The sequence below is a fragment of the Gopherus evgoodei genome, chromosome 5 (assembly GCF_007399415.2).
Source record: "Gopherus evgoodei ecotype Sinaloan lineage chromosome 5, rGopEvg1_v1.p, whole genome shotgun sequence".
Lineage (NCBI taxonomy): Eukaryota > Metazoa > Chordata > Testudines > Testudinidae > Gopherus > Gopherus evgoodei.
The window spans coordinates 5,564,856-5,588,604 of NC_044326.1; the positions used below are offsets into that span (position 1 = coordinate 5,564,856).

Here is a 23,749-nt window from a genome sequence, read left to right on the forward strand (position 1 = left end):
TACTTTCTATCACTTTTTTGCAGTTCACCAAGTTTGGAATAGATCATTTAATTTTTGGAAACATTCTACTAGGGCAAGGCCCCATGAGTTGAAATTGCACCTAGCAGGGGTATTACCCTACTACAAATAATAGACTAGAAACAGGAGTGAAACTGACACTTTCAACTCACTTTTACACTATTGCGAATCCCAAATATTAAAAAATCATGAATCAGGCTCACCAAAAATCATGAGATTGGCTTTAAAATCATCATATTATGTAAAAATAATAGATTTGGTGTTATTTTTATTTGCCTGCTGCTTTTTGAGCCTTTTGGGTGCACTGGGGTCACATTTTTGAAGCTTTCTCCACAGTCATGAGGGCTAGAAACTTCATTTTTCTTACAAATGGTGGCTGAAATCATCACATATCCACTTGACTTTATGGTAAATAGTAATGATTATGAAACATGTAACAAAATCATGAGAGGTGGCAACACTACTTTCACTTCAGTTTAAAGGTTAGTTACTTTCCGGAAGGCTCTTAAACACAACACTACAGTGATTTAGTTGCAGTTCTCACAGGAGAATATTTAAAATCAAACCCCAAGAAAATTCCATGTTTTAAAGTTGAGAAAAAAATTGAGACTTCTGAGATATGTCAAGGCCACTGCAGGCAGGAAAATAAAATAAATAGGCACAGATCTTCTGGGTGATTCTTCCTCTGAAGTAAAGTTAGATGGTCACATCTTCTAGTTCTTAAGTAAAATTTCAATTGCCATCAGCGCCACCACTCACAGATATTAGCATCAAAGTGAACATGTGATAACGTGTTCAATAACTATACACTTCAAACTTAAATATTTGAGCCATCTTATCCAGAGTTACACATCCTATACACACTGACCCAGAGACTACATTTTCTGGCATATTCTGAACAGTGCTGAGCACACAGATGGTGCCCAGTGAATAATACAAATCATGACAATAATCGTCAACTTTATGGACTGTGAATGCAATTTCTGTTCTTTGTTCTGGAATTGGCCTGGATACAGCTGAAACCTTAAGAATTTGAGGCATAAACATATCTGATCCTCATACAACACTTGCTCATTCCTTTCTTTTCTCGAACCTAGAACAAAAAATGACAAAACAAAATAGTTTTCAGTTAAAATCTAAAATTGCACAGCATGCATTGCTCTACAACCCAGCATGGGGCAGAACCTGCCCCCCCTTGACAGTTAAGTTCTTTCCTCTCATCTGACTCTCATTCTCTGTCTTTTCTTCATCCTTCCTATCCGCTGTGCTGCTTTTCATGTGGTCAACCATGCCATCCTCCCCAATTGCCTGAGACCAGTTGCTGGAGTCTCAGAGAACTATCCTTCTTGCTTTCGTTCCCATCTATCAGAGTTCTCTTTTTTTGCAGCATGCAGCAGAGAGAGAGGCTGGTCCAGTGGATAGGGAGTTAGCCCTGAGATACCTGGGTTCTAATCCCCCCATGGACTTCTTGTATGACCTCAGGCCAGTGCACTATGGACAGAGTTTCAAAGATTTTTAGGAACCCAAAGATGCAACTAGGCATCTGTGGGGTTTTTAAAGCGCTTAACCCGCTAGGCGCTTTTGAAAATCCCACTAGGTGCCTAAATACCTATGAAAATCTGTCTTTTTGTCAATGTGCCTCAGTGCCCCGTCTGTACAATGGTAATAACAGCACTACTCTACCTCACTGAGGGGTTGTGATGTGAGGCTCTCAGATACTATAATGATGGGGCCACATAAGTACCACAGGTAGAGTGGGAACTTCTCTATACCACTTCTGGCCCCTTCTTTTCACCTATGCCCCTCACATCTCCCTCTTTTCTTAATGTAAACTTGGCTCAGAGGGCTTGGCTGTATTTCTTCTGAGTCCCCTGCAGACTCAGGGTGGCAACACCCCACAGCCCCTGCAGTAGGATTCCTAACGACTTCCAGATCTTTAATTACCAGCCCTTACTCGTCTTAATCACCCTGTCTCTGTTTGGCTTTCTGTCCCAGGCGCACAAGCTGGGAGAAGCACCTCTCTGCAGAGCTCACATTCCACACTAACGCTGTGCAGTTAAGAGCTCTGCCTGGGAGCACACCCTATAGGAAACTCAGAGGTGGGCAGGAGCACCCCCATATTCCGCCCCTAAATAGTGCCCCTGCCACAGTTCTACCTGGTACCTCTCCCTGCACTCTCCAGGGATTGGGAGTCAGCATGACCCAGTGCTTCCTTCCCTATGTACAGTCCTTCATCAGGGTGCAACCTGGAGAGGGCAGAGAGAGATCCTGTGCAACTCTGGCACATGGGCTGCAGTCCCACTTCCACCATTGTCCTGCCCACAGCATCTCCTTGCAGCCCACATCTCCTTACCTCCTGTGCAGTCCTGTGCACAGACTGGTTTGCAGGGCTGCAGCACCAGAAGGAAGCTCCGGGAGGTGCTGAGCACTGGTTGCGGGCAAGTTTGTGGGACTGCAGGCCAGGGAGACACATCCCAGTGTTTCTTTTGCTGGGTGCAGCCTTGCAAATCTGCCTATAGTTTGGGGCCTATAGTTTCTTCCACAAAGTGTTGTTAATAAACACATGCTGTTGCCAATAACTGAATCCCATGAACATTAAAGTCAATGGGACAGGACTAGTTCCTTGCAAAATGTTGCTATTAACCAGAAGTTGTTAGTATCCAGGTTGCTATTAAGTAGAATTTGCTGCAGATAGTTTGTATTAATGGCATAATGAATTAAAGTGATAACATTAGTAGGTGGACAGGACAGAAATTGGATAAAAGCTGATTAAATATCCTTAAGTTCTTCTTTGAGTAGTTGTTCATATCGATTCCAATCACGTGTGTGCGTGCATGTGCATGTTGGCTGGAAGATTTTTCCCTTAGCAGTATCTGTCGGATTGGCCAGGGTGCCCCCTGGAGTGGCGCCCTCATGGCTCCTAATATATAGCCCTGCCAACCCACCACCCCTTCAGTTCCTTCTTACCACCAGTGACAATGGCTGGAACTTCCCTTGGCTCTTGCTCAGCAAGTTCTCTTCGCTTTTCTGTGTCTATAGTTCTCAGTTAGTTTGTAGTACCAGTTAAAAGATTAGTACAGTATAGCTGTTGGGGTTTTATTCCCTGCCTCTTCGGCCCAGCTCCGTGGCATGCCATGGTCCCTGGGTTTTAAGAATTGCGTGGCTTGTGGCAAGCGCATGCCTAAGAGTGACCTGCACTCATCGTGTCTTAGGTGCCTGGGGAAGACCCATTAGAAAGATCGCTGTAAGATCTGCCGCGAGTTCCTCCCAGGAACACGTAAAGAATGGCAACAGCGCCTGAAGGCGATCCTCATGGAGGCAGCTTTGTGCCCCCAGCCCGATTCGGGCACGAGAGATCCGACTCTCTTGGCGTCGTCCTTGATGCGGAGCGCCATGGCGCCATCTACATCTTCGGCGCCAAAGAAGGACACCAGAGGCACCTGGCACTGTCATGGCTCCTTTTGGCACCTGTCAGACAGTAGGTACCGCTCCCATTCGCCAGTGCCTCAAAAGAAGAGAAAGCTGGATGACCGCTCTGCTCCGGCTAAACCTCGAGAAGTGAAATCCCAGGTGGGCCACTCCTTGGCATCTCCTTCCAGATCGACTCCTGCCCGGGTGAGGTAGTTGAGTCCAGCCCTACCTCAATCCCCAGCACTTACTTGGCAACTTCAGCTCCTGTCCATGCCGGAAGCCTATCAAGCTGCCAGAGATCTCCTCCACCTGACGGCACTGTTTTCGCCTGCTAGGGAGGAATCCTCCTTGCCGATGGAGCCCCATCCTCCGGTGCATTCCAAAGGGAAGCCTTCGCTCCCCTTTGCCTTGCCCGTTGTCTTCTACACCCTCCGATAGAGAGCTTTCCTGCTCCCTGAGCTCTCGATGTTGGAGGAATTGTCCTTGCAATGTTGTCAATATTTAGGTTACATGATACGAGAATCCAGGCATCAAGAAGAAAAAAGTATGTTGTATCCCAGTGTCACGTGTTACTGTTTCACTACTGGTTAATAACATGTGAGTTTAGACTTTGTGGATTCAGCTGGAATTGATCTTCCAATGAATTTTGAATAACTATTGTATGCCCAGTGGAGTGAAGCTCATAGAAGAATGATTATCAAAAGCAAATAAGGCATCTAATAATTCAGGGTGAAGACAAAAATGTAAGAAATCTGCAGAAGTCCCTTACTATTGCACCCTGGCGTTCATTTCAGGCCTGGCCTATTTTATATCCTTGTTTAAAAAAACATTTGAAATCCTAAATTGGATGATTTTTAAAACAAATACTGTGTAGGGTATTCATTTTTTTAAAAATATGGTTTAAAAAAAGTAGTTATCTTTCCAGACCGTTATTTATGGAGATATAGTAATCATTTTTTAATGTAAATTATCCTGTCTTTAAGTATTTAAAATATCTGCTTGATCTATTTGGGTAATACCTTCAGATGTATGTGTTGCTAAATCCTAGTTGTTTGCTCTCATGTAGAAGTCCTGCCTTTTAGTTTGTTTCTTTTAGGCAGAAAATGTGGGTGTTGAAAATAAATGTTACCAGAGAAACATTTACTTTTTTTCTTTTTCTTTTTCTTTTCTCTTCCAGAGGAACCCCTGATGTTTCTGATGCTTCTGAGCAGCATGCAGAGCCACTGCAGATCAGTGAAGCTGTGCAGTTGGCAGATACTGAAATACCTTCAGACTTAGTCAGTGGCTGCTTCACCCTGTCTGAGCACCCACTTGCAGTCAGCACTGTAGAACCTTGTGATGTCAGCTGCACCAGCTATCTGTCTCAGCACCCCATGTGTTTTTCTGGACAGATACCTGTGGAGAGGAAGGAGAAGGCTGAAGAACAAAATTATAAACTTGATATTAACAATAAGTCTTTCATCCCTAATAGAGATGAAAATGTAACAGATCCAAGTAGAAAAATGCTGCTAAACAAGCCAGAAACACTACAGCATCTAGAAGTATTTACTACAAAGGAAGCTACTAGTGGTTTTGTAAATAATGATCCCTTCTTTTTAGACAGCAATGTGCCAGCTCCTCTCCTCCTTGATCTTCTGGAAAAAGAAATAGGATTATCGAGCCATGGTGGGTTCTCATCTTCAGAAAGCTCTTCATGCAAGAGTATATCAGCTAGGGACCCAGGGAAAAATGAAACATTGCAGCGAGTAGGAAATGTTGAGCTTTCTGACAGGGAGTCAGAAATGTTTGTAAGAGAATCACATCAGAAACTGGAAGAAGAAAAGTGTGTTCCTGAGCTTGGCTCCTCCAAGATGTTTTCTGATGTTTCAAGGAGAGACCCTTTTAAAAATTCCAATGCCCCAGATGTGTTTTCTGCAAACCCTTCAGAAATGTTCATGTTGTCCGAGGGACATAGTTCAGATTTGAATGACTCTGGCAGATCGTGGTTCTCTGGTGTTACCATGAAGCCCCGGGGAGCCATTCTAGATGAGCAGCAAAAACAACTGTTTTCTAAAATGTCCGGGAAACAGAAAGAGGAGCCTCTCTCTGCTATGTCCAAAACTAGTGTCAAGGACAGCGCATCTGACCAGCCAGTCACAGCTAGTGTAGAATCTGGTGGAACATGCAGTGAGAAAAATACTGTTGTGGAAATCCCGTCTGGAGTTAACGGAAGTGAATTAACTCTTTCAGACTTCACCATAGAAAGGGGACATAAAAATACAGGCATTTCACCTTTATTTAATCTTCCTGTAGACAATGGTTCATTCTTTGGACAATTAGCTCAACCAATCTATCAGTCCACCCCAGGGATATATGTAAGCGGAAGTGAGAAGCAGGAAGTACCTGGTAAGCCCCTTCCAATCAGATCAAATCTTCAGGCTTCTCTTACTTGTTTAAATGAAGAAACTTCTAGGAACTCATCTACAAATACACTTGTTTCTTCTGCTGAGAAGCATCATGCATCTCAGAGTGGACAGGAAATTAGCAGTGAAAGTTGTGAGTCTTTAAGAATAATGTATCCTCGTGCTGGAAGAATCCAGTCTCTCCCTACCCTTAATTTCATGGAAAAGGTAGGAGCTTGGAATGTGAACCAGCCGATGGAGAAGATACCTGATACTTTGGCTTTATGTGGCTTGAGTGGAGTTTCTCCAAGGAAGAAAGCCTACAGTGCAATTGCTGATTCCTTAAACCGTATTTTATCAAAGCAGAGCAGCAGCAGTGGTAACCTCAAGAGCGGTTTAGCCTTTGGAGGGACAAGCTCAATGACCAGTTTGCATTCCTGTGATAAAAAGTCAGCACATGCTTCACCACTTGCCAGGTCTCAGTCTGACAATTCAGTACATATAATCGGCAGAGAGGCCTCACAGATAAAAGTTGTTCAGGCAACAAACCCAGATGAAGTTGTTCAGTCCACGGAAGAAAAGAGCAGAGTTTCTGGAATGCCTGAAATCAGAAAAAGTAGTGCTCAGTTAGAAGACTCCACAACCTCACAGTTTACAGCTGTTCTTGTCACTACTGAGTCCAGTAGTGGTGGTGATGATGACGACAATAATAGCATAGGTCAAAATTCAGATCAAAATGTCTTCATTTCCAGTGAAAGAGTTGCTCAACTTCTCAGAGAGGAGGAATGCTCTCCAAGTGATGGGCAAGAGAAACACAATGGTCTTGAAAATAATACCAGACAGTCACGCGATCCAGAACTCTCTACTAGCCAGATCAGTATGGATCATTTCAATGACATTTCTCCAGATAGCTTAAACCTCCTGGCTAGTTCACAGGCAAGTAGCCATGTTGACTTGACCGCTGCAAGCTCCTCTTTAATAGTTGCCAGGGATTTTTTCACCAGTTTAGATGGGGATAATGTCATTCCTTTGTGGGCTCCTGCTTTGAAAACTCCAGATAAAAAAGAGAGAAATATTGAAGAAAGAATACCGGTAAGAGATTGCTTGTAATTTTGCCACTTCTCTTTAGGTTTAATCATAGGATGACTGAGCAGCCTCAACTTATGTTAAAAGCAATAGAAGTTGAAGGTGCTTGGAACATCATAAGAAAGGGCGCATTGTATGGAGAGACTGGTGTAGTTATAGAAGCTTTTATTATCCTGTGTGTGGTAAGAATATTTGGTGCCACAGCTACAGACTTCTTCAGCTTAGATCTTAGCTAATATGATGAAGATTCTATATAAGGTAACTGAACCAAGTAATTTTAAAGGGCTCCTTCACTGAAGATACCTTTAAAATATATACTGCTAAAATCCTCTAAACCCACTTTCGGCTACACTGTTTTCTTATACTCTTTCTGCAGTCGGGGTAAAATGTATTACTGACGAAGATGGCCGTGGCACCATTGAAATAGAGTTGTGCCTGTTAATGACAGTAGTGAATTTGTCCCATAATGTTGAATTAGTATTTTAATTACTCATTGTTGATATGGAAGTAGTACACTTTTAGGATGTATTTCAAGACAGTGGAAATGCCTGGGCAATGGGTTTAGAGTGAATGTTCCATGCGTAGAGGGTAACATGAAGGCAGGAGTGGGAAAAGGATATGTATGGCATGTAAAGACTTGTGACAGTGTCTGAATGTAGAAGGTAAGGATAAAAGCAAAAGGAGACAAGGTCAGTGATCTCGGCTGGGGCTAAGTGAAGCAGAGCCTTGAAATAAAGGACAAGGTGCTAGAATTTTTGTTTGCAGTGCATCGGCAAGCCATTTCTGACCTTCCAGTCTCTTCCATGTAAGCAGACTATGATGTCCCAAATGTCAGGTTTTGATTCCACCACAGACTCTGGGGGGAAGCTAGGCTGCAAGAGAGAACTTTTCACACACCCGCACATCTTCAATAAGAGCAAAAGCAACACAGAAAATTCCTGGCGAAGCAGATGGCTTCTTCTATAAATATTCTTTCCTTTTAAGTTTGCCCCAGTGTAAAAGTCTTAAACAGCTGATGATTAACAAACACATATATATATAAAAAAAAAGATTCTTACATAAAAACCAATGGGATCTTATTTTGCTAATCCATTCTTTCCTCCCTCTCTTTTCAGAGTGGCTAGATATAGGATGGCTGCCAGATTAGGTGGGAGCCATGTTAACACTTGCCTTTGGTGCTAGCTGATGAGTGTTAGTGAAAATTAAATGCAGATGTATGTTAATAATGGACTTTAATTCAGAATAAGGGGCTTTTCCTCTTGCAAAATTATTTCTCTAATAACAGTTTAGTCTTTGGAATCAGACTTTGACTTTTATTTTCCTTGAAAATTCTTGACATTTACACCGCAAAAATAATCTTAGAACAGCTTTTGTGTGCATATAAGGCTATTCTCAGTTGCCTAGGAAGATAAAGATTGAAAGAAAGATTTGTGAAATTCATTAAAGGTAAGAATCAGAGACTACAAACTATCTCTGTTATAAACAGAATTAGCTTTTCCCCTTTAATATTAGTTTTGAGGAATTCTCTTCTCGTAAATCACTGACAGGACTCAGGAGATTTGATCATGCATTTGGCTATTAATATGTACGTCTATAATACAATAATAGAAATAGAGATGGAAAAGTCATTTAGTTCATTCCCCAGCCAGTGCAGAATGTATAATACAGATGAGGTGAAATTTAAACCATTCTTATGAGAAGGAATCAGATAAGGCTTTGCTTAACTAGCAAGTATCTTCATTGGTGTTGCAGACTTAGTGAGAGAGGGGGAATCATTTTCCTAACTGATCTGGGGAGGTCCCTTGAATTTATGTTATAGTAGCACATTCAGAATGATTGTTTTTTCTTTTTTCCCTTCATTTGGGGTAGGAGCTGGAATGACAAGGCAACTTGATTTCTCCACTAATCTTTAGGTTGAATAGGGAAGAAAATTGGTCAGTTCCTCTTCAATTTGAATTCAGTGTGAGAAGGGAAAGAGTCACTGATCTGATAAAACCACTTGGAACGGTGTAGAGCTGCAGACAAGAGATTAGACCTTGGGTGTTCACAAAATGTTATAGGGGGTTCTTGGGGGAAAAAAATCCCTAATGGCGGACAGGGCTGTCCCTAGGGACCTCGGGCAGCACAGGGCCAGCAGCCCGGAATCCCAGGGACTTCCAAGAGCTATGCAGATCAAAGCAAGCATATCCATCCAACTTCAAGACTCCTTAAAAGAAATGGAAAGTGAAGTGGATATTTTCTGCTGTTTTTAAAATTAAATAGGCTGCTAGTGTTGTTTTTAAATTTATTATGAAGTTTAAGCTTTGTTTTAACGTGTGTTGTTTGCCTGGATGGCTCAAAACCCAAATGTTTGTGTAGGAGGAACTCTGTATTTGAGTTGGCTTCTTAAATACCTTCATACTGTGTCACATCTGATACTCCTTGATGAAACATAGGAGCCTTGTCTTATAACCGACTTAGTCAAAGTGATAAAAGCTACTTAAGTGAGATCTTGGAAGAATGTTGCCATTTTCATAATGTAATAAAATTAATCTGTAATGATAATAATTAATAAATAGTGTGTAATAAGCATGTCATTAAAAAATTGTATTTCCAAGAATACTGCTTTGATAATTTATGCTCAGGTGAGGGAGTAAATCCCTAGACATATTCATTTTTAGGAGGGGGTTCGTGAGGCGTGACATTTTAGGGAAAGCAGTTCATGTGTTGTTAAAGTTTTTGGGAACCACTGGATTAGACAAACGTGAAATATCAAGCCAACAGATATACAAAAAGGTTTATTAAAAAAACCCCAACGCAGTTTCTTCAAAAAGCTTTTATATGTTCTAAAGAACAGATCTAAGTGATGCTTTTGAAGAAACTTTTCAGGAATCACAACAGGCATGCTGCTGGTTCGATGTAAAAATGGGGTTATCTCAAGTGCTCTCTTTAGATTTAAACTGTTCTTGTTTAGTAGGGACAGAACATAAGACATCATGAAGAAAGAGATAGATAAGAAGACAGAAAATATCATATTGCCTCTATATAAATCCATGGTACGCCCACATCTTGAATACTACATGCAGATGTGGTCTCCCCGTCTCAAAAGAGATATTTTGGAAAAGGTACAGAAAGGGGCAACAGAAATGATTACGGGTATGGAACAGCTTCCATGTGATGGGAGATTAATAAGACTGGGATTTTTCTGCTTGGAAAAGAGATGAGTAAGGGGGGGATATGATAGAGGTCTATAAAATCATGACTGGTGTGGAGAAAGTAAATAAGGAAGTGTTAGTTACTCCTCACAACACACAAGAACTAGGGGGGTCACCAAATGAAATTAATAGGCAGTAGGCTTTAAAAAACCCAAAAGGAAGTATTTCCTTGCTAGTACAAGCTTGTACCATGTAATGCTTTCACAACTGCTTTGTCCAATAAGACATTTAAACAGTTCCAGCAATGGGGCTTCCATCACTTTCCTTTAGAGACAGTCCCATGGTATAATTGGCCTTAAATGTTAAGGAATTTTTCCTGATGCCCTGCCCAAGTTTTATGGTATTTTTTGGACAGGAGAAGGGTATGTTCCCCTGTGCCATGTTCTCATTTTGGTAGAAAGGGCTATTAAACCAAAGCCTCATTTTTTCCTTCCAAATTTTAATTAGTGACCATTTTAAAGGAATACACCTCTACCCCGATATAACGTGACCTGATATAACACAAATGTGGATATAATGCGGTAAAGCAGTGCTCCAGGGGGGTGGAGCTGCTTGCTCTGGCACATCAAAGCAAGTTCGATATAGCACAGTTTCACCTAAAATGCGATAAGATTTTTTGGCTCCCAAGGACAGCGTTATATCGGGGTAGAGGTGTACTATCAAGGGAAGGAGGCCTAAAGTTAAGGCCAAGTGGAAGGATGACTTGACATGTAATAAATCCAATGGTCTGGGTTTGTTGTTGGTACATCCACTGGAGAATAGGTTGAAACAAACTTTTCAAGGGCAGGGGAATGTTTAAAATGAAAACTTTGTGTGTTTTGGAGATGCTGGTTGGGGTAAGTTTAAAATCTGAGTTCCTTTGTAATAGTACCATATATATTCATTGCGTTCTTTGTTCCATGTCCCCCCTTTGTGTCAGATGTATCTTCGTAATCTTGGAATTGATCAGTCACCTTCAGCTATACTGACTCCATTTGTACCCAGAGGACCAATCAGAGAGGTTGAATTTTCCCCATCAGAGCTCAGAACATTGAAGGAATCAACTGACACCTTAACAAAGCATGTCCAGCTATCTGAAGGTATGGGGAAAGGTGGAGGCATGTTGCAAGAATCTTAGAGAACAGAACACTTCATGCACTTGGTTATTTCTCCTCAGTGAGGGATGTTTCCATTGCAATTACCAGCTTTCTGCCTCCAGTAGTTTTGAAATAAGAGCTGTTCACAAAAATGTTATAATGATATTTTCATAATGAGAAAAGTGTGTGACGAGTTGGATCACAGAACCCCCTTGGGAGCTGCCACCCAATGTGCCAAGACTACCTGTATCCCTGCTTTCCCTGCCAGCTCGGACCCCAGCACCCTGTCTTGCTGAGCCAGACACTTCCATCTGCTCCAACAAAGACCCAGAGTCTGAATTACTTGCCCCAAAGCTGCAGGCTTTATCTGAAAGCAGCTAACAGAAGTGTTCCTGTCTTTAACACTCAGATGCCCAACTCCCAGTGGGGTCTAAACACAAATAAATCCATTTTACCTTGTATAAAGCTTATACAGGGTAAACTCATAAATTGTACACCCTCTGTAACACTGATAGAGAGATATGCACAGTTGTTTGCTCCCCCAGGTATTAATACATACTCTGGGTTAATTAATAAGTAAAAAGTGATTTTATTAAATACAGAAAGTAGGATTTAAGTGGTTCCAAGTAGTAACAGACAGAACAAAGTAAGTCACCAAGCAAAATAAAATAAAATGCGCAAATCTATGTCTAATCAAACTGAATACAGATAATCTCACCCTCAGAGATGCTTCAGTACGTTTTTTTTTTCCCCTCAGACTGGTCCTCTTCCAGGCCTGGGCACAATTCTTTCCCCTGGTACAGCTCTTGTTCCACCTCAGGTGGTAGCTAGAGGATTCTTCATGATGGCTCCTCTCTTCCCTTTGTTCTGTTCCACTCCTTTATGTATCTTTTGCATAAGGCGGGAATCCTTTGTCGCTCTCTGGGTTCCCACTCCCTCCTTCTCAATGGAAAGACACCAGGTTAAAGATGGATTCCAGTCACTGTCACCCTGATTCCATCAGACATGATGATCACATGTCACTGCAAGATTTCATTGCCGACTTGCCAGAACACACACATACAGGAAGACTTACAGGTAGACATAGCCCATCTGCAGACAATTGTCCTGGTTAATGGGAGTCATAAAGATTCCAAGCCACCATTAGTGTCCCACACTTTGCATAATTACAATAGGCCCTCTGAGTTATATTTCATATTTCTAGTTTCAGATACAAGAGTGGTACATTTATACAAATAGGATGGTCACACTCTGTAGATTATAAGCTTTGTAATGATACTATACAAGAGACCTTTTTCGTGAAGCATATTCCAGTTACATTATATTCACTCATTAGCATATTTTTATAAAACCGTATAGATTGCAACATCACAAAGTGTATCTTTGTTTTTCTCTTTCTCAAGTTTCTCTGGTGCAATATGTGACCAGGGTACAGGTAGACAGTCAGACTGAGTTATCTAAATACAACCAATTCAGAGGCCCAAAATTGGGGATATAGCCAGGAGTGAGTCTACCTCAACACACAAATTGTTCAGAATTAATAAATACATGATTCTATGACCTAGCAGGCAGAGATTTGGCGCAATCAAATTTTTCAATTGCTCTGCTCTGGCTCCACTCCTGCTCTGGGCACAAACCTACTGTTCCGCACTCCAGCTCTGGCCTCCGCTCCAAAGCCCTGCTAGCAGGTGGGACAAATGAAAGCACATTCAGCTAGATCTAAGGCAACTTCCGTAGCATGCTTTCACAGTGAATTGTTTGTTGAAATATACATTGCTGCTGGTTAGAGAACTGTATAAGTCTTCATGCAACATTTCCTCCTTGATCTGGCATCCAGATCTCATACCCAATTCAGGAGAGCAGTCTTACAATCTCTCAGACCAACTCCTTGAAGGTCACTACTGCTTATCTTCCCAGGAGGTTCTGCATTGAGTTGATTTGTCTTTCTGAGCCAAGGTGGCTGGATGCAACTCTCTCCCATGCATATATCAACCAGGCACTCTGTTTTTATTTTACTTTATTATTTTTTAAAGTATCATGAGTGTTTTTCTACATATCCATGGGATGTCAAATCCGATGAGTACTTTCACTTTATTGCTGTACAAAGAATATACATCAAATTAGAATATCTCAGCATTATGAACATCAATGTCCAGTTATTTGAAACAGTTTCCTGAGTGTACATAAATCCTAGAAGTTTGTACAAAAGGATCAAAAGGCTGTATTTCAATAAACAGTGATCATAAACAGTTTTTATAGAAGCCATATTCTTGTATATTTTCTTATATAGGTTCTTATATATTTTCTGGAATAATCATTTTTTTAGAAGGCCTTTGGAACAAGGCAGATATTCTACACTGAGGTGAATGTTTCCCATAACCCTTAATTAATCTTCTTCTTCTTTTTTGGTAGGTTCTCTGTCTGCAATTGACATTACACAGATAAGCTTTAATTCTGATGGTTCCACGCTCAGCATGTCTATACCAATGGGTTCAGATGCTGACCCTGATACTCCATTATCCACCGAGCTCTCACCTCAGCTCTCAAGATCTTCCAAAGACAGACCAATGAGTCAATGCAGTATTGCCTACCAACAGCTGGAGCTACCTGGCCCACACCCGACCAAAGGCAGCTCAGAATCTTCAGCTGTCTCAAAATCTGTTGAACTGAGCCAGATGCTCCATGCAGTTCCAGCTGGCTCTGACTTTGAAGAGGGTAACACACTTGTTTCAAAACATGTTCAAAAGCTGATAGATAAATTTGAGTCTAGGGATATTGGCCTCAACCTAGAGAAGTTGTCCGCTAGTCCTTTCGCTGGAGATGCAGATGTAATGGATGTCAGTGGAGAACCACTGTCTTCAAATGTAGATGCCTCTGTTAATTATTTAAACAAGGATCAAGGAAGTGATTCCTTCATTGGATCCAACACATTGAAAGAGATCCAGAAGCTTTTAGCAGAGGCAGAAAATATAGCTCCGACTCAGTTTGACCCTGTCCCTTCCGTTACCCCTTTCCAAGAAGTCAGCCACTCTTTGTCAGTGCCAATTGAAAAAGATGGTTCTGAAGATTCCAGATTACTAAAGGACATCAGTCCAGCACTTCAGAGAATATTATCATGGGATGAGTCCTTGACCAGAAGAAGCATGCAAGAAGATAGTTCACTAATGAAGACCATGAATTCCTGCAGGCACAGTTTAAAATGGGAAAGTTCTCTTGCTATTGATTTACCCACTAAGGAAGAAATTGTGGAAGAGACGACTAGACCAACACAGCAGGGAGCTATGGAAGTATGTGGGGTAGCAAAATCCATAGGGAGGTCAGAACCAGAGGGTTGCAGTAGTGCAACAGTAGATATAAACCTGCCTGCTCTCATGGCTGTTACAAAGAGTAATACAAGTAGTGAATCAAGCATTGAAAGGGTTTTAGAATTGCAGAATCCTTCTGCCATGGAGCCCTTAGGCAGCATCACCAGTGACCTTGGGGATTTTCAGCATGCCTTGGCTAAAACTAAATCTAGTGTGGCTGGCAACAAAGAGAGAGATGGCAATCGAGAGAGCGATGACAGTAGCAGTGTAGATTCACTGGCTGCCCGTGTCAAAAGTCTTCTGAAAAATGAATCCCCTGTGCTACATGCAACACAAATACTAAAAAGTGCAGAGGAAGAGGAGAGAAAAGCTCGTGGTAAGAAGCAAATCACTATCTAAACTGACTTGAGGGGTTTTATGCAAGATATGAGAACACTGAAACCTACTTTGATGCAGAGCTGCCCCGGGGGAGGGAGGGTGGCAAGTGGGGCAATTTGCCCCAGACCCCGGGCTCCGCAGGAGCCCCCACGAGAATGGCTGAGGCTCCCTCCCTGGCCCCAGCCCGACCTGACCCCGCCTCCGCCCCCTCCCCCTCCCAAAGCCTCAACTCATTCAGGAGCGTCCCTGGACAGCTGCAGCGTGGCTCCAGCAGGGCCTGAGCTTCTCGCTCAGAGCTGCATGGTAAGGGGGCGGGGCTACGAGCTCCAGGCTGAGCGGAGGGAGCTCAGGCCCCACCGGAGCCATGCTGCAGCTGTCCAGTGACGTTCCTGGATGTGCTGAGGCTCCAGGTGGGAGGGGAACGAGGGGGTGGGATAAGGGGCAGGGAGTCCTGGGGACAATCAGGGGACAAAGAGAGGGCAGAGGTTGGGAGAGGCGGCCAGGGACAGGGAGTAGGGGAGGGGTTGGACTGTGGACGTTTGGTGGCTCTGTCAGGACTCAGCGGGGAGGGATGGATAGGGGTCGGGCCAGTCAGGGGACAGGAAGCAGGGGTGGGGTCCCGGGGTGTTGGTTGGTGGGGTCTCTGGGGGACGATGAGGGGACAAGGAGCAGGATGGGTCGGGGATTCTGAGGGGGAGCGGGCAGTCGAGGCAGGAAGTGGGTGGGAGTTGGATAGGGGGCAGGGCCAGGCTGTTTGGGAGGCACAGCCTTCCCTACCCTAAAGCTCATTTAGCAGTTTGAGGCTTGCAGAAGAGCCAAGCTGTTAATTTTTCCATTAGGGCTACCATCCCCTTCACTTCTCAAATGCCAAATTATAGTCTATATTTAATTTCAGTGCCATAGGGAGATTCATGTCAGGGGAGGGTAGCTTCATTTAAAATTAGCCACTGGGGGAGGGATCACATGAGAAGAGCAATATCCTTCCCAACCCGACTCATAGACTCTAGGACTGGAAGGGACCTCGAGAGGTCATCGAGTCCAGTCCCCTGCCCTCATGGCAGGACCAAATACTGTCTAGACCATCCCTAACAGACATTTATCTAACCTACTCTTAAATATCTCCAGAGATGGAGATTCCACAACCTCCCTAGGCAATTTATTCCAGTGTTTAACTACCCTGACAGTTAGGAACTTTTTCCTAATGTCCAACCTAAATCTCCCTTGCTGCAGTTTAAGCCCATTGCTTCTTGTTCTATCATTGGAGGCTAAGGTGAACAAGCTTTCTCCCTCCTCCTGATGACACCCTTTTAGATACCTGAAAACTGCTATCATGTCCCCTCTCAGTCTTCTCTTTTCCAAACTAAACAAACCCAGTTCCTTCAGCCTTCCTTCATAGGTCATGTTCTCAAGACCTTTAATCATTCTTGTTGCTCTTCTCTGGACCCTCTCCAATTTCTCCACATCTTTCTTGAAATGCGGTGCCCAGAAGTGGACACAGTACTCCAGTTGAGGCCTAACCAGCGCAGAGTAAAGCGGAAGAATGACTTCTCGTGTCTTGTTTACAACACACCTGTTAATGCATCCCAGAATCATGTTTGCTTTTTTTGCAACAGTATCACACTGTTGACTCATATTAAGCTTGTGGTCTACTATGACCCCTAGATCTCTTTCTGCCATACTCCTTCTTAGACAATCTCTTCCCATTCTGTATGTGTGAAACTGATTGTTCCTTCCTAGGTGGAGCACTTTGCATTTATCTTTATTGAACTTCATCCTGTTTACCTCAGACCATTTCTCCAATTTGTCCAGATCATTTTGAATTTTGACCCTGTCCTCCAAAGCAGTTGCAATCCCTCCCAGTTTGGTATCGTCCGCAAACTTAATAAGCGTACTTTCTATGCCAACATCTAAATTGTTGATGAAGATATTGAACAGAACCGGTCCCAAAACAGACCCCTGCGGAACCCCACTTGTTATACCTTTCCAGCAGGATTGAGAGCCATTAACAACTACTCTCTGAGTACGGTTATCCTGCCAGTTATGCACCCACCTTATAGTAGCCCCATCTAAATTGTACTTTCCTAGTTTATAAGAATATCATGCGAGACTGTATCAAATGCCTTACTAAAGTCTAGGTATATCACATCCACCGCTTCTCCCTTATCCACAAGGCTCGTTATCCTATCAAAGAACGCTATCAGATTAGTTTGACACGATTTGTTCTTTACAAATCCATGCTGGCTATTCCCTATCACCTTACCACCTTCCAAGTGTTTGCAGATGATTTCTTGGATTACCTGCTCCATTATCTTCCCTGGCACAGAAGTTAAACTAACTGGTCTGTAGTTTCCTGGGTTGTTTTTATTTCCCTTTTTATAGATGGGCACTATATTTGCCCCCTTCCAGTCTTCTGGAATCTCCCTCGTCTCCCATGATTTCCCAAAGATAATAGCTAGAGGCTCAGATACCTCTTCTATTAACTCCTTGAGTATTCTAGGATACATTTCATCAGGCCCTGGTGACTTGCAGGCATCTAACTTTTCTAAGTGATTTTTTACTTGCTCTTTTTTTATTTTCTCTTCTAAACCTACCCTCTTCCCGTAAGCATTCACTATACTAGATATTCCTTCAGACTTCTCAGTGAAGACTGAAACAAAGAAGTCATTAAGCATCTCTGCCATTTCCAAGTCTCCCGTTACTGTTTCCCCCTCCTCATTGAGCAGTGGGCCTACCCTGTCCTTAGTCTTCCTCTTGCTTCTAATGTATTGATAAAAAGTCTTCTTGTTTCCCTTTATTCCCATAGCTAGTTTTAGCTCATTTTGTGCCTTTGCCTTTCTAATCTTGCCTCTGCATTCCTGTGTTATTTGCTTATATTCATCCTTTGTGATCTGACCTAGTTTCCATTTTTTATATGACGCCTTTTTATTTTGTAGGTCACGCAAGATCTCAAGGGTAAGCCAAGGTGGTCTTTTGCCACATTTTCTATCTTTCCTAACCATCGGAATAACTTGCTTTTGGGCCCTTAATAGCGTCCCTTTGAAAAACTGCCAACTTTCCTCAGTTGTTTTTCCCCTTAGTCTTAATTCCCATGGGACCTTACCTATCAGCTCTCTGAGCTTACCAAAATCCGCCTTCCTGAAATCCATTGTCTCTATTTTGCTGTACTCCCTTCTACCCTTCCTTAGAATTGCAAATTCTATGATTTCATGATCACTTTCACCCAAGCTTCCTTCTACTTTCAAATTCTCAACAAGTTCCTCCCTATTTGTTAAAATCAAGTCTAGAACAGCTTCCCCCCTAGTAGCTTTTTCAACTTTCTGAAACAAAAAGTTGTCTGCAATGCAGTCCAGGAACTTATTGGATAGTCTGTGCCCCGCGGTGTTATTTTCCCAACATATGTCTGGATAGTTGAAGTCCCCCATCACCACCAAATCTTGGGTTTTGGATGATTTTGTTAGTTGTTTGAATAAAGCCCCATCCACCTCTTCCACCTGATTAGGTGGCCTGTAGTAGACTCCGAGCATGACATCACCCGTGTTTTTTACCCCTTTTTAGCCTAACCCAGAGACTCTCAACACTTCCGTCTCCTATGTCCATCTCCACCTCAGTCCAAGTGTGTGCATTTTTAATATATAAGGCAATACCTCCTCCCTTTTTCCCCTGTCTATCCTTCCTGAGCAAACTATACCCATCCACACCAACATTCCAGTCATGTGTATTATCCCACCAAGTTTCAGTAATGCCAATAATGTCATAGTTGTATTTATTTATTAGCACTTCCAGTTCTTCCTGCTTATTACCCATACTTCTTGCATTTGTATATAGGCATCTAAGATACTGGTTTGATCTTGCCTCCCAGCTTCGCCCTGACCCTCCTTTCTCTCTGCCATTATAGCCCATGCTCCTTCCTGTTTCCAACCCATCTCCCAGGTCTTGTTCCCCACTTACCTGTGGGCTTTGCTCACCTGTCCCCGTCGAACCTAGTTTAAAGCCCTCCTTACTAGGTTAGCCAGTCTGTGCGCAAATAAGGCCTTTCCCCTCTTCGAAAGGTGAACGCCATCTGTTCCTAGCAGTCCTTCCTCGAATAGCATCCCGTGGTCGAGGAAGCCAAAGCCCTCCTGGCGACACCATCTTCGCAGCCAGGCATTCACCTCCACGATGCATCTGTCTCTGCCCGGACCCCTACCTTCGACAGGAAGAATCGAAGAGAATACCACCTGCGCTCCAAACTCCTTAACCCGTGCTCCCAGAGCCCTGTAGTCACTCTTGATCTGCTCAGTGTCACACCTCGGGAGGGCCCTCCCCCTGCATTCCCTGAGGCTTCAGAGGGGTTAATTCAGTGGTTCTCAAACCTTTGTACTGGTGACCCCTTTCACATAGCAAACCTTTGAGTGCGACCCCCCGCCCTTATAAATTAAAAACACTTTTTTATATATTTAACACTATTATAAATGCTGGAGGCAAAGCGGGGTTTGAGGTTGGAGGCTGACAGCTCGCGACCCCCAGTAATAACCTCGTGACCCTCTGTGGGGTCACAACCCCCAGTTTGAGAACCCCTGGGTTATTTAATTTTAGCACCCTGTGTCCATTCACATACATGTGCTATTTTGAGCATTTCAGTTTTCACAACATAGGCTCATCCCAGATTCTGGAACAAGCTCTGATGCTCAGTTCGTGGATTATGTACATAAGAACAGGAGTACTTGTGGCACCTTAGAGACTAACCAATTTATTTCAGCATAAGCCTTCGTGGGCTACCGAAGAAGTGAGCTGTAGCGCATGAAAGCTTATGCTGAAATAAGTTGGCTAGTCTCTAAGGTGCCACAAGTACTCCTGTTCTTTTTGCGGATACAGACTAACATGGTTGCTACTCTGAAATATGTACATAAGCTATCCTAAAGACAAACCCACAGTAACCGTCTCCAGTTTATGAGGGACCCCATGGAGCCAGTCTCTAGGAAACAGATAAATGCATGGAGGTTAAGTCCATTAATGGCTATTAGCCAAGATGGGTAAGGAATGGTGTCCCTAGCCTCTGTTTGTCAGAGAGTGGAGATGGATGGCAGGAGAGAGATCACTTGTTAGGTTTACTCCCTCTGGGGCACTTGGCATTGGCCATTGTCAGTAGACAGGATACTGGACTGGATGGACCTTTGGTTTAACCCAGTATGGCTGTTCTTATATTCTAACCTAAATGAACCCAAAGTTATGGAGACAGATATGAGTCAAGAAAGCCAGCAGAGTATCAGAAACCTGGAAAAATCTCTGACTGGATGGGTTCAGGCGTTTGATCACAAGCTGAGATGGTTCAAAAGCTTTGGATTTTTTTTAAGCAGAATTTTTTTTATTGTTTCTTTAAACAATCAAACTCAGCAAGCAGCAAATATTTGGCCACACATTTCTGAAACCCCAAACCATATTCAGGTTTTGGCAGACTAATTTCAGCTTTGCAATTAAAAAAAACCACAACAAATTTTGAAGGAAAGCAGACATTGTCCGTGATTTTTTTCTGCTTTTTAAAAACCCTTAGTTTTCGATCCAAAAAAAGTTTTGATGGAAAATATTTGTCCAACCCCTTTAAGGAGCTTTAGTGCCTTTTAGCACTAGCTAATTCTGAGTACCAGTGATACCTTGTAAAGAAGTTTTCTCAAAATTGGGTTTGTGCCGAGATGCAGAAGGTTTATTTTTCCCAGGGCCGCACGTGGAGGGGAGCAAGTGGGGCAATTTGCCACCAGGAGAATATAGTATTGTATAGTATTGCAATTTTTTTTATGGAAGGGCCCCTTGAATCCTCTGGGTGGCCCTACTTTGATGAATATAATAGAGGCTGCTTTAAAAATTCTTTTGGGATGCAGCAAATGGGTAATGGGATATATGGAGCCTTCCATTTTGGTGTCACTATTTTAAATTAGGCATTGGTGATGGTGAGCAAATCTTTACCCTCTGAGATTCAAGTATCCTTATCGCAATTTGCACTAATTGGCACCTTGGTTGACTGTCTGGTCAGAGCGGCCAAAGACTGAATGGCTATGAAAACTATTACTTTTTCATACCTAGAAAGGCCATTCCAGGTCAGGATTGAGTTACACAGGCACAGTGATGTGGGGAAGCTTGAATCAACTCTGTCCTGTGGGTATGTGAGACTTGTGTCCAGAGTTGTTGATCCTGCAGTCTTCTTACAGATTAATAGCTTTGGACTCTGTCCCGTCGTAGAATAAACTATAGTATTACGTAGATTTAAAATTATATGCCAAACTCCATGTAATTAAAACACTGAATTTGCCAGGTAAAACTGCCATATTAGTAACCTATAGAGGAAGAAGGTCTTCCAAAACCAGTTGAAAATAGTCATGCATTTGCTATTGAGGTTACTTTTCATGTAGTTTAAAGTTGAAGGAGACTTCCCCCTCTTCCCGGAAATTGAGGTAATTAACCTTGAATATATAAGTGTCAAAATAATTCATAAACAGCACCAAATTGTTGATACTAGACCATCGGGCTTGATCAATGTAACTTGTGATTGGAACTCTTAACATGGTTATTGATTCTGTATAGCTTTAAATGAAACTATCTCATATGCCTGTTTTCTGTTTGTATAGATAGATATTCTTGGTATCTTAGGTTAAAAGACATTTGGGAGGAAAATGTTACTTGATTTAGGATCTAGAGATGGTTGGGATATGAGGAGTAGGCAGTGGGTGCATGTGAAAGTGTATGGGAAAAAGAGTGATATCCCTTAAAGGGATAGACAGGAGCCTGCAGCCTGGGGATAAATAACAAGACCCTGCCTTGGCCTATGGGCTGAGTTATGTAAACAGGAAGCAGAGCTAGGGGGAAAGAAGGGAGAAGGGTGAAGAAGCCAGGCAGGCTGCACTGGGTGGCAGTTGCTCCTTTAGGTGTCTAGAGACAAACTTGGCCTGAGTCTGAGACTTGGGTGTGTACTGTGAGTTTGGGAGCCCAGAACCTGGGCTTGATGAATTTATTGTTGTGATTGCTGGACTGAGAACTGTTAGATGTAATGATACCTGGGCTGAAGCCTTATTAAAATGTAGTTAATGTGTGTTGGATTCTTCTTGCTCTGGGTTGTTAAAGTGGAAGCTATTGCTGCTCCACTTGGGAAAATTACAGCTGGGGCCAACTTGCAGTGTCACATTAAGTTGCAAGGGTGTGCTCAGAGAGTACCTGCACCTTTTCAGTGCATCATTCAGGTAAGTTCTCACTTACTGTCATTAGAAGGTGTCATAATAGTCAATTTAAATTTAGTCCTATTCCTAGTCATTGTATGATATTTCTGATACTAATGTATGTTCCCACCCAATCCTGATAATTAGTGTATAGCACACTTCTGTCTGTAAATTAAAATGGCAGCATAAAGGGATTGGCTTTCTGTTTTATGTTCTCAGCATGGGTGAAGCTGAAGCTGACTAGCCAGCCTCAGGGTTCTGTGCCTGATCTGAACGAAGAGGACAGGCAGAGAATAGACGAGATCAAGACGGAGCTGCTTCTGAGCGCCAGGAAGTCTGTGTTAGCCAAGGTATAAAGGAGATAAGAAATCTAATCTAGGGGAAATTTTGGAAAGGGACAAATGCTACAGATTTTTTATTTTGGTGTGGTGATTGTCTTATATCCACTGATTCAGTGTATTTTACAGTGATATCTCACCACCAGTGATGATTTACCATATAAGTGGTGGTGACATTTAAGGAAATGTAATTCTCCATGTAGCTTGAAATGTACAGGAAATACTGTGATAAATTTGATGATAACTTGCCATTTACTGAATTGTCACTGCCGTATATTCTGTTTAGAAAATTTCTGATTCATATATTTCAGTATACTGCATCCTGACTGGAATTTGAGTAAGCTTGACAGAATATATTGTCTCCAATCTGTCCTTGAATTTCTATTTGTTTGTCTGAACTAGTGTTAGCCATTCCATGAGTAACTTGGAACCATGAGTGGCTGCCTCCGTGTCCGAGATCTTGATGGATCATTTAATGGAAAGTTTGCAAGCAAAAACGGCAGAATGGGTGAAAGTATGGAGATGTTTGTCTGAAAAGCTAACAAATGGGTTGATAAGGTTTGCTTGTTGACAGAATGGAGGAGGCCAAGTTGATATGAGAATGGACAAGAAATGACAAGTAGGGAGGGGCAGAATTGGAGACAGCCTTTGAGGTGAGCACAAGAAACTTTAATAAAAATCTGTGCTGATGACTTGTCCCTCACCTGCTGTCTCCCCCAGAAAAGCTCACATCTTTCAATAGGCAATAAAGGAGCATAGCTACAGTTACCTTTTTCTGCTTTCTGATAAATGTTCCTGGGCCTGAGATCTCCAGTGGAAAAGGGAGCCATGGTGGGGGGAAAAAACACACAGCTGATATAAAAATAATTGTGTCCTAAACTAAAGAATGTGTTGGGTAATATTATCTGTGTGTGTTTTATAGTTCATTAACTGTTAACAGTGGGGATGATGCAGGGAACATTAACCTGGAAAAACTTGTTTTTCTGGTAACTCTTGAAGTTTTTCTGATTTTGATATAAACTTTATATGAAGAAACTGAAGAAATAAAATTCCAGACTTTCTCATAAATATAGAGGAAAGAGTCCTCTGTGCCTCAAACTAAAGGTCAAGAGGGGAATCGTGCAGCTGTACAAAATAATTAGAGGGGACATATGGATGGATGATAAAAGATCTGTTTACTACCATACGCAAGTCCAAAACTAGAGGTATTAGGTTGATTTCTTCAAGGCACTGATTCAGCAAAGTACTTAAATAACAAAGTGCTTTGTTAAAATGTGGCTTAAAACACTGGCATAGAATAACAGTGTAGTTTTTTTGTTGTTTTTGTTTTTGTTTTTTAAATCACAATTCTCTCTGAAAAATTTTATCTGGTATTTCA

The 23,749-nt window shown here is 42.4% G+C and overlaps 1 protein-coding gene across 7 annotated transcripts in view; it reads left to right on the top strand.

The window, feature by feature from the left end:
- The window catches only part of ALMS1 (ALMS1 centrosome and basal body associated protein), a 145,034-nt gene that overhangs the window by 46,830 nt on the left and 74,455 nt on the right, over positions 1 to 23,749 (top strand). For 6 of the 7 annotated variants that reach the window (XM_030563833.1, XM_030563827.1, XM_030563832.1 and 3 more), the window contains exons 5-8: positions 4,607 to 6,902; positions 11,010 to 11,169; positions 13,579 to 14,847; positions 22,253 to 22,383. In XM_030563833.1, the coding sequence (XP_030419693.1) occupies positions 4,607 to 6,902; positions 11,010 to 11,169; positions 13,579 to 14,847; positions 22,253 to 22,383 (3,856 nt within the window). The remainder of the gene's footprint in view (positions 1 to 4,606; positions 6,903 to 11,009; positions 11,170 to 13,578; positions 14,848 to 22,252; positions 22,384 to 23,749) is intronic. The other variant, XM_030563831.1, reaches the window with a different exon arrangement.